General features: G+C 36.9%; 1 protein-coding gene across 1 annotated transcript; it reads left to right on the forward strand.

Moving 5' to 3' along the window:
• Nucleotides 1-4,996: 4,996 nt before the first annotated feature.
• On the forward strand, nt 4,997-12,023 carry LOC139980851 (extracellular tyrosine-protein kinase PKDCC-like). The gene is made up of 4 exons (XM_071992830.1): nt 4,997-5,169; nt 6,853-7,624; nt 8,770-8,965; nt 10,175-12,023. Exons 2-4 carry the CDS (start codon nt 6,902-6,904, stop codon nt 10,381-10,383), a joined length of 1,128 nt encoding a protein of 375 aa, XP_071848931.1. The 5' UTR covers nt 4,997-5,169; nt 6,853-6,901; the 3' UTR covers nt 10,384-12,023.
• The last annotated feature ends 114 nt before the right edge of the window (nt 12,024-12,137 follow it).

Below are 12,137 nucleotides of genomic sequence, written 5' to 3' on the forward strand. Positions count from 1 at the left end.
ATCAACAATTATTTGGTGATATTAGCATTATTAAATGCTATCACCAATTAATGCTGATATCATCAAATCATTTAATTAAATCATCAGATAATTGTTGATATCAGCAATTCATTTGCTGCTATCAACAACAATTTACTGATATCACCATTTCCAACATATCACTTATTAACTGGTGATATGAGGGACCCAATTGCTGATATCAGCAAATGATTTGCCAATATCAGCAATAGGATTGGCGATATGTTGGAATTGCTGATATCAACAATTCATTTGCTGATATCAGTAAGGAAAGCGTATCGAACGAACGTCTACAAAAGGAAATTAAAAACAAGCGCCATCAAAGGAACCTTATCCACAAAACCCTGCTAAATATGTAGTGGCCATATAAATTGAACTAGGAAGAATGCTAACATAGTGTATCGCCGTGTGTTGAAGCCATTGTTGCCATTTGCTGTGAAAATTAGAGCAATATGCTGAGAATTTTTCGGGCACCTACTGAAAGAAAAATAAAGTGCAATGATGTAGCTAAACGAAATCAATAGTTAAAAAAAAGGCGTTAATGTCAAAAAATGTCACTGTTAATGGGCTGACATATTCTAGGTTTAAGTTATGACCTAGGCAAACCTAACTTAGAACAAGGGCACAGCTCAAGCATATGCTTAAGTTAGGTGTAACACCAGGGGAAAGGATGTTCTGTGGTGACATTCCTGGGGGGTGGGGTGATGGGAGCTCTGGGTCTCTGCCGGTGAAGACAAAAAGGGAATATACATGTTGGTTTTAGTTCTAGTCCATGTTTTATATCTGCTACCGTGTTCTCTGACACCCTACTAGAGAGCTCTACATAAAAAGGAAAGAAAAATAATGTCTTATAAGTAAAAGCCATTTACAAATTAGATTAAGTGAAAATCTTAACATTACAAGAATAAGGAGCAGCATGGCAAACAATTGAGTAAGACACTTAAATAAATGTAAGTAAAACTTAGGGACGTGTACACTGAAATGAGAATCCTCCTATAAAAGTTAATTAGGTATCTTGAGTACTCCTTTAATAATTAAATACAGGGATGGCTCCTTTAACTACATGTGGTCATGTGACCATGCACATAGTGAACATTATTTAAGTCCACAATTCCGTTAGGAATTAACTTGAAACTAATTTATGACAAAGCAAAAACAAATGACGGTTATTCCCCTAATAACCATTTGCTTGTCGGTTATTCCCCTTATAACCATTTAACCTCGACTTGTAGCATATCAAAATGGCAGCTATAACAATGGTTGCATGTTAGCTAACTTTCCAAAGTTATAATTAAAAAGGTGTACATATTTCCCAGTCCAAGAAATTAATCTCTTTTGAAAACCCAAGAGAAGTATCAAACATTTAGTTAAAACAACCTCCCAGTACACATTAATAACATGTCAATAAAAACAACTCGGCCTCAAGTTCACATTGACATTACAAACATGAGTTAAGACTATTACATCTAACGACGCATGGGCGCGGCGATAATACTAGTACTTCACTAAATGAGAGCGCTATGTAAAAATATAAGTTCCATATGATGTACGGCTACAATACAAATTGTTCATGTGACGTACGTAAATTACGATCTTTAGAACCATTGAGATCCTTTAGTATGAAGACATAAAATTATGATAAAGGTTGATAAAAGGTTCTGGAAAAGCACTTATAATTTTATTTACGAAATCTTAACTCAGCATTGTAGATATTGGATTGAAAAGCTACCAAGTATGCTGAAAAGTTTAGCCTAGTCTATACTACTCAGGAAGTAGCCTACCATTGCTATAGAAATAGGCCAACTGTAACTTTGAGTTTGAACTTGATCGAGAGTAACAAAATGTAATCATGAATTACAGAACCCTTGTTTGCTTAAAAGATATGGAAAAGAAGAGAAATTATGTAATTACCTCATAAAGCTGTTAAAGTAACAACTTTAACTGCTGCAATAACGTAATTAGAAGATAAATGGAAATCTTGGTGATGTTGTGTTAACTAGTGAAAGCCTTAACGTTGTGTCTTAGAACAATAGATTTCAAGGCTACCCCACGTCCTGAGGGTCTCCCAATCTGAGCGGAAGGGTTTGACAAGTTCCGGTCAAGTTTAATTCTAACGCAGGCCAGCTATGTCAAAATGGCATGGCTCTACATAGCTAAGCCTATCTTCCTAGTATTGAATTGTTAGCCCAGGACATCATAACCGTCATCCAATGTTATTTTGGCATGTGGATCTGTCGTTAGGCATACAGTTCAGTAAAATGAGGTGGTGGACTGGTGATAATTGTTGCCTTTAGGCTTTAATCATATCGCATCGGAAAAGACAGTCGTACGTAACCGGTCTAGAGGCCTAGGCTAACTTATATCCAGGGTCCAGTGAATAACAATACAGCAGCTGAGCAGACGACACTAGTAAAGTATTAAAATTCCTATGCAATTGCTTCTACTATCGCTTCCTAAGAATTACCTTGTGAAATTGCAGTTCACTGCCACATTTTTGACGACTTTGGCACCCAAATGCGGCACACAATATCACCAATTCGAGTGATTTATGTCAACTTTTCACTTTAGTTATGTAAAAGACGTACTTTCTTGCTGTAAAAGCCTAGCGCCACCAGTTGGATGAGTGGCTTCAGTATATGTCTCATGATGTCATTCTTCCTACTTCAATTGCTATGGCAGTGACCTGGTCTTGTACTAGTGTAATAGAGTAGACAGTACTTATGTACATATTTCGATATATGCCGGTGCAGCAGTACTAACTGTCGCAAATATCCCATATTCAGTACATTCTGTCCTAGTCCCACTAGGACAATGTATACTGGATTTACCAGTACATTTGGTCTCCCGGACCTATTGTACTGGGCCAGTTGGTACAGACTGTCTCCCCGGACAGTATATGCTATGGTTCAACTAAGGGGGGGGGGGGAATTATTTGACGGTCGTATATTTTGTTATTAATTGTGTCCCCCTGAACACAATGTCCGCCCTAGCAGGTACGTTAGAGTAGCAAAAATTTAATTAGTAATGGACTCTGGCAATATCCGTATTATTAGCAAATTTGTCACATTTCGGCCTCCGTATATTTAGCAGTAAGTCGATCGAGAGGACAACTTAAACCGGAAAAGTTAGCAGAAAACGTGAGACGAACTGCCGAAATTCTAAGAGATTAGAGCTAATCAAGTGGTTTCACAAAAAATAAAACAGAGAAGGATCTTATGGAGACAAAGGCAGTCTTTCATACTGGCTGAAAATGGAACTCTTGCATACCGAAAATGAATGAAAGTTTTGCTATCTAGGGCTTCTCAACTCGCCCAAATCGAAGCTAAGGTAATGTCTGTAACTTACAGTATAGGATACACACTATGCCTTATGGCGGGTCATCAGTCTCAAATCTTGGTAAATCGACATATACCAATTTCTTTCGGCTTAAACCAGTTTCTAGCAGCTTAAATTGACTTCTATCGATTTAAATCGACAAATACCAGTTTAATTCTACATATCAACGAATTTTCACATGTCAATCATCACCGAAATCGGGATTTGGAATATGTTAATGAACTAAATCGATGATATGTCGATTTAAATAGGTAGTTGTCAATTTGAGTTGCTAGAAACTGGTATAAGTCCAAGGAAATTGACTTCTACCGATTTAATTCCACATATCATCGATTTAAACTGGTAGATGTCGACTTAAATTGACATATACCGATGTATTTTACATATCATCGATTTAAATTGGTATATGTCTATTTAAATCGGTATATTCGATTTAAACTGGTAACAGTCGAATTCAATTGGTATATGTCGATTTAAATTGAAATATACCGATTTAATTCGACATATCATCGATTTAAACTGATATTTGTCGATTTGAATTAACATATACCGATTTATTTTACTTAACATCGATTCAAATTGGTAATCGTCGATTTTAAATTGATGATATGTAGAATTAAACTGGTAAATGTCGCTTTAAATCGGTAGAAGTCTATTTAAGCTGCTGGAAACTGGTATAAGTCGAAGGAAATCGACATATGTCGATTTAAATCGATATAAGTTGATTCCCCACGATTTGAGACTGATGGCCCGCCATAATGCCTGTGGTTGTTAATGGCGAACGGCCATTCCACAGTCAAAATATAACCAGGCCTTTATGCCTGATTGGTGCACAAATCATGATATTCTTTTACCACGTTTCGCAAAAGTCAAGCAATTGCTTATGCAACATTATAATCAGTTGTATGCTTGAGCAAAGTTGTAAGTGTATGAACAAAGTTATTTTAGGGCCTAATTCTTTTCGTTTTGTTTACCCAATTGTCATAACAATTTTTTTTTGATAGTATTTTTTTTTAGTGTGCCATATTCACTACATGCCACACCAAACTGCAGAAGAACATTTCACAAACATCTAGACCCCAATAGTGGCCATGCAATATGTAAAATAATGGGAATATTCCATTTCAAACACTGATATAGAGTTGTAATGCAAGTTTAGTTGCACAATTCTGCAGCCCATATATGTTTTTTTTGGGGGGGTGGGGCAAAAAACATGATATCTCCTTAATTGGTCGTTGAATTTTCTTATCTCTTTGAAGGTGCTCATCTTGGCATAGATAAACCAGACAACAGAATATGTGTAGATTCTGTTGGAACACTATCAACGTTGATGTAACAAAGTATGTTCAACAGGATGTCAATGCGTCATTGTCCTGTAGACCTACGAACAAGTCTCCATAGCATTCCTGTAACGGGAGTATGAAAACAAGTGAAAATCTGGCATATTTAGGGCCAATACAGCATACATTTAAGCCACACTTTGACATGTCCGCTAGATAATAGGTGGCGCTCTCCGCTTTTCTCCTTATTGTCTGCTCTTATTGTCCGCTACTAATGTCCGCTACCTTCAAGCAGGTGTCTGAGACAGTTTTATGTCGCTAGCACTATATCCGTGGATAATTCACCTTCGAAGGCGAAATATTGCATAGAGTATATGTGAACTGAGATCCGCGACACTGTGGTGAATGATTCTGAAAGCAAATGACGCAAACTAGGGTTGGTTCCTGTAGTTGAAATAAATAGAACCTAAGGGAGCTTATCAGCTCCCATTCACGACAGCACGCAATGTTCGTTTGCGTTTGCAAATACCAAACGGTAGGCTTAGTATTGTTTTCAAGATAGATTTCACAGGTGCCGACCGAGGCCTAAGTTAGGTTGGCCTAGACTCCCAGTATGCTATAGAGTTCGGACCAGGCCTTACTTCCCTCAGTGCAAGTGCAACTAGGCCAAATAAAGCCGTCAGTCTTCAGGGTTTTCATTACTACGCTAGGTTAGACCAGCCGCACCAATGCATGGGCTATCACAGCCGTTCTGGATTAATTTTTTATGAGGATTCGGCTAGAGAATATTTTTTAATGGAAGCAGAGAGAACCAAAAGAAGCAACTGCAGAATACCCGGCAACTCACAATCACATGCAGGGCTTTTCAAGAGGGATTCAAGAGTTCCAGGGTATCCTGCAATTAAGCAGAACAAAATCATACCAGGGTAGGCTGGTATATGGTACTCAAGCTTAGGGCCTCAGAAATTAAAACGGTTTGCATACAGTCAAGCCTGCCTGATTAGGCCACGAGAATGAAAGTTATAGATTTGCGTCCACCGCCCGCATGCCTGAAAAGCTACCGCACGAAAATTTTCATTATTTCCCAAAATTTCATTATTACAAACAATTTCATTATAAAAAAATTTAAAAAATCCAAATCGCGCACAGCGGAAAGGCGATTTATTTATCACGTAAATGCAGCTATGAAAACAGTATCATCGCTTTGCCAGTGTCGCGGCGTCATCGGGGTCACAGGTCAAATCACTCCAACCGCGCATCGGATTCTCGCAATGTCTCCACGCGCACACGTGCGTTGATACCATGCATTGTTCTCGTGGAACGAAACGTAAGAAATCCTGTCAATCTTTTATACTTACCTATAGTTTGAAGACTCGAATTGTTGAAATAAAGGGCTAAACTATAACAAAGTTTATTGACATTGCATACGATATACAAATATTGATGGATGGCATGATCAGAATGTGAAATTTTACGATTCACTGGTCGATGTTCGGCGGTGTTTTTGATCGTCTCCAGTGTAATGCTAAAGCATAGGATAACAAGCAGTCGATCTAGGCCTAGCCTACGAACGTACGTACTGTTCCAGGTCAATGCACTGTAGTGACCAAGTCATGAAGGCTATCATTGTCACTCTGTACATCATATTGCAGACAGGAGCCCGGTATTTTAACATTTTTATAAATTCAATGCATCCCCATCCAGCTAGCCTAGTACTACAGTAGTAGCAGTTGTGTTTCAAAGCCAGGGTTTTATTCTCCCCTACTGTGACATGGTATTTTGAAGTCGTTTATATACCATTACCACTTGCGTGAACGGTTTATGTAGATAGCTACGCATGCGCAGTTGTAAATAATGAATAATGAAAAAAAGTGTTTTCAAAAAAGTCCGGACACAAATCTATAACTTTCATTCTCGTGGCCTTAGGTAACATTGTAGGTTGATTTGTTTTTGAAGAGCCAGATTAAACTTTCAACAGGGCAGGGCTTACCCTTGAACCATATTTTGAGAACCTCTGTATAATATGTTTGTAGTGTGTCTATTGTAACAATGAGTTGATCAGGCCTAAGCCTACCCCACGTGTGTAACCTTCTGTAGCCCTAATACAATTAACAGTTTTGACTGTGATGAGCATCCTTTTATCTATCCTACTGCATGCTTTACTCTTTAGCCACTTGACTCTGACTTGAGCCTATGCTCATATTTTCTTCCTCCACAGAAACCTTCTTGATGATGCACTTGTGAAATAAATAGTCATTAGAAAAAGGATGATTCAAGATACATATTCATTCATCATGCATCGAAATGGGTTGAACAAGTTACTGTTGGCAATTCTTGTTATTCTAGTGTTCTTTTCCTTTCAAATCACTCGTTATTTCATGCAGAGTACACCATCCTTATCCTCTAAGGATATGAATCGAATTGCTGAATTAGAAAATGTGATCACCAAGTTACAAGAACAAATTTTAATGGCTGAAAGGAAGGAACAAGCTCTGAGAACTGCCATTGACATTTTTGAAGCCAAATCGAAAAAGAAACCCCTGCTGGATAGTTTGAACGAATCTTTACGAGAGGAACACGAGCCAGGATGGACAGAATTATTGGATTGCAGAGCCATCGATAGCATTAAAATTACCAAAAATATAGCAGAAGGACACACAAAAACAGTACAGGAGGGTGAGCTTATGGGTAAAAGAGTTGCAGTTAAAAGTGCCAGCATCAAAGGGAAGGATGTGAAGAGGTGCTTGGAAGACGGCTTGCACAAAAAAGATGGTGAATGTTACTTATTAGCAAACTACAAAGTACTGAAGGAAATTATGGTCCTCAGACAGTTGAATCACAGAAACATTGCTAACCTCTTGGGGATGTGTGTCAGGAGTGAAAACAGCAGCCCAGCAATCACAGAGAGGGGTGTTACCTTGGTGGTCGAGATTGGCGAGCCAGTGCAGCTGCACAAATTGATGGAAATGGATTGGCCGTCCAGAGTGCAGGTCCTATAATCAGTTGATTTATACTGATGTATTTCTTTGATATGATATAATTATTATCGTACATTGTCTTTGCTATGGTGTGAGTTTTGTGAAAGTCTGCTAGAGTCATTCAAGTGATGCTGACATAGTTCAGAATCCAAATGCTATGATTTACAAGAGATCTTTGCAATATAGTTTTACCAGTGAATGGCAGTGGTAGCAACAGTCACCCTTGCTCTGTTCAAAGATAGTTAGCTCTAGGCAGTAAATGTGATATGCAAATTTGTGGGCCTTGGCAAAGGTTTTGCAAAGAACAGAAGCGGTACTTTTGTAGCAATTGTATGTTGATATATTTAATTCAAATGCTCCCTAAATTTGTGTGCAACTGCACTGATACAGTAAATGCTCTAGTTGCTTTGTTCAAATGCAATATTGTGTAATTAATGTAATAGAATGTTTTAATCCATACAGCCGTCACAAAAAGCAAGTAGAATTTGAAACAGTCAAAGGAGGAAACATTAATTTTGTTTCTTACATGAAATAATTCTCCCATCGACTGGAATGGAACAGCAAACTTTAACGCATGTGTGATCCTTTAAATAGGTTTAATTACTTTGTGCATTCATCTCTTTTAAAAGATCTGTCATGTATTTCTGATTTATCTACTGTTATACACTCTTATCATTGTTTTTATAGCAAGCTGTTAATGCCTGTTTTGGGTTCAAAATAAAGTTTATATATTTGAATTTGCACGAATCTAGGGAAGTTTCACCTGCTTACTAACAGTTCTAAATCAGGACCTTGTACAAATCTATATCATTCTGGCGTCATATGATCAAAGTTTGATTGAATCTGGTATTTGCATAAACTAAACCATTGAGACAAATCACATTGGTTGTCATTACCAGTATATAATCAATAAAAGAGCATCCATGCTCTTAGCATGGCAATATAACATATGGTATACCACCATACCAAATTTCTGAATACAGTCCAGTCTGCATGCAAACCTCCTAGCTAGTGTTGGTAATCAAACAATTAGTCTATGTCTGTACAAGCAATTCTGTATCTGCAGTGACTTTGTAAAATAATGCAGCTTTTATTGTGAAGACTAAATCAGCTTTCCGCAATGTTTGGTAACATTTGATATGTTCCGTGTCCAACAGATCTGTATACAGCTCGCTGCTCTGTTGGAGTATTTGGCCGAGTCTTCCATGGGCAGTATAGCCCTGCCCGACGTACGGGATGAACAGTTTGTCATGATCGACAACACCATCAAACTAACAGACGTGGATGACATCTTTGCAACCGAACCAAACTGCGACAATAGCATGAAATGTCTCTTGGACGGAAAAGAAACAGGCAAGTCGTTCAATTTCTGATCTTTTCAATCAATGTTAGGTTGTGGAGGCCATAGATGTATTTGTAGGGTGACCAAGCCCGAGGTAGCATGTGACAGGATATTCTGTGTGGCCGACAAATGATGATATTGTTTGATCATAACAGCATTTAACAGCTGAAGTTAATTGCTCTAATCAATATATTGCAGAATCAATTCTGCACCTTTACGTCAAAACCACATCTTGTAGGATTTTGTGTTGCGAAAATACGAATTTTAAACGAGGTGATATTTTATGTATCTGCCATCAGTTGAATGTCATTTGGGCAAATCAACTGTGAAAATGTCTTTTGTTTTCTTTGTTTAAATATTGTAGTCATAAATCAAAACTATTAAGTAAACTCAAGAGGCAAATTTTATTGACATAAATTGGTTTGGTCCACTTGCCATCTATATAATTTTTATAAATAAAATGTGACTCTATAAAGTTTACTTAATAGTTTTGATTTATTACCTGCTCCCTTGGGTTGAGCACTGTAACCAGTGAAGGTTTTACCTATTCTGGGATTTGATATTCAGTCATTTATCTACTGAGGAAAATAACATTTCCAAACTAAAGTTGCATTATGATGAAGTTCAAACTGCAGAGAACATTTACAGCTATTCAAACACCCCAATGGTATCAGAATTCAAGGAATAATCAGCAAGATTAAGATAGTCTTAAATAAAGCTTTAAAAAGCATTCGGCCCTAATGACATTCTTCAGGGTGATGGTATAGCCCGCCGAAATACGGTTGATTGAATAAACCATTATTAAAGTTAGGAACAAGATAGGCTTTTCAACTAATAGTTTTAAAACAGTTTAGGATCAATCAGGAAGATTAAAATAGTCTTAAGTAAAACTTTAACAAAAGCATTGGCCCTGATGATAGGGAACAGGGATAAGCCAGCCGAAATAAGTTTCATTGAATAAACCATAATTCCTAGGAACAAGAAAATGAGATAGGGTTTCAACTTACAGTGTGGAAAAAAATTTCTCTTCAATATAAATCTTACATTTACTGCCTCCAGAACATCCCTTTAAAATATATTTCACCTCTATGTTAGGGCTCACGATTAAGATTGTATATCAAATGTTTTGTTTCATAAACACAGCTCATGTATTCAGCTACAAGGTAACAAAAAACATTCATTTATCTGTCTCTCTCTCTCTCTATTCGTTGGTTATTCAGGTATCAAGTGTGGTTCAAGCAAGAAATGCAACGGACTGAATGCTTTCTCCAACCTTCAGAGGCTGATGGCTGTATTTTTTGCACCATTGCTCAAGGAAGGCTGTCCAACAGAGAAACAAGAAGAGGTAGACGCCATCTTGAATAAAGTCAAGAATGGAGAGATGGATGCAGGATCGATGGAAATATTACTGCAAGGATTCTTGAAATAATTGGATGAGGACACTACCATTTAGGTACTTCATTGTACTCGCATCCAATGCAGTATTCTTCTTTGTTTCTGTCATGAGAGGTTCAAATATGCTCTCGCAAAAGAGAACATTTTTAATGAGAAATTCCAAAGTGGAAAGAATTGTGTGCAATATTTTTACTCTTTTTTTTTTAAATAAAATGTTAATCTTGTACATTCAAAGGTGCTCTTGACATTTCTTTTTGCCATAAATAAGAAATGAAGACATATCAGTGATCTGTTTGGGGTGGGTGAGGAATCCTTGATGAGGGTGGGGGGGTGGGGAGATTAGAGAATGGAAGCAAGTGGAATTATTTGTGAGGTTTAATGAGATGATACATCATGAGACAGTTCAAACATGTGAAGAGGAGTTGGAAAATAAGTATTTCTGGCAAGTCTCTGATTCAGTATTACCTTTGAGTGAATGACTCATCAGTATTCTATTTAATGAATATTCATATCCTGATCCTCATTAACATAACACAGATACCTTTCTCTTTTTAATGATGTAACATTCAGTTGATGGAAAATGTTCAAGAAGATTACTAACTGGAACAGTGAAAAGGCTATGAGTCGTGGTCTCTTAAGTCAACATATGTGGTGTTAATTGAACCCAAAATAGACATTTTATGCTGTTCAATCGTCCTGCTTTGAGATGAGTCCTGTTGGGGCGGGGGCGGGGCAACGAGGACTATGGTCAACAGTTATAACTTTAGAGCTGTATGTTCCTTGGAACTCCATTGGAACTCATTGGAACACAAATATTCATGCCTGTAAATGTTTGAGCAGGCTGTAATAAGCTGGTACTGTATAGAGTACTGACAGTCCATATATATGTATGGAAGGATTAATTAATAGCAAAGACAAATGTCTCTTACTTGATGATAAATTAACAACTATTAATTACTAATGGTAACGAATTAGCAAAATGTAAAACTATTCATGAATATAACTGAAATAAATTTAATTTAAAGTTCACCTTTTATTTATTTCATCAAAGGTATTATTTATATATAGGAATAGTACTGTTATGTAATCCAGACAGTATAGGTTACAAATAAAGACACAATTTACGTAAATGATATCATTTTTTTGCACTAATCATCCTATGTGAACAATTCTGTACACTTCAGGTAGTGAGTGTAATGGTCCATAATGCCAAACTGGACAACAATGTTAAGTTACACAAAACATGGTTTCCATGGAAACTATATAAATTTGCATCAACATGTATGTATGGACAATGAATCCCTGAGATGTTAGTGTCTTCCTTTCTAAATAGCTCAGGTTTTCATCTACATGCCAAATAAGAAAGTTTCGTCCCATTACCGAATTTTTTTCTCTCCCACATATAAAATTTGACACCATATTGTTTCAAATCATTTGAGCAATTCTGCTAATTACTGGGTTCACCATTTGGAAATTAAATATATCGAATCGCCCTCATGTAGAATTCTGGTCTTGCTAAATCACAATGTTCAGGTGTCATAATAAGATAATATGATTGGTAAATGTATGATCCCTACTATGGACATGTTCTGAAGTTATCACCCTCATCATTTCATAAACTTTCAAGCAACGTTCATATTGCAAGTCTTTTAGTTAAGCACATTTTAATTACTACATAGAGGTGATAATTCTATCACTTCTGAGCCATGTTACCATTTTTAAATGGTCACAAAGAAAAACCTGTTTAAGTAATTCCGAAAAAGATGACTGAAATATTATGAACAACAT

Source organism: Apostichopus japonicus, chromosome 15 (genome assembly GCF_037975245.1).
Source record: "Apostichopus japonicus isolate 1M-3 chromosome 15, ASM3797524v1, whole genome shotgun sequence".
Classification (NCBI taxonomy): domain Eukaryota; kingdom Metazoa; phylum Echinodermata; class Holothuroidea; order Aspidochirotida; family Stichopodidae; genus Apostichopus; species Apostichopus japonicus.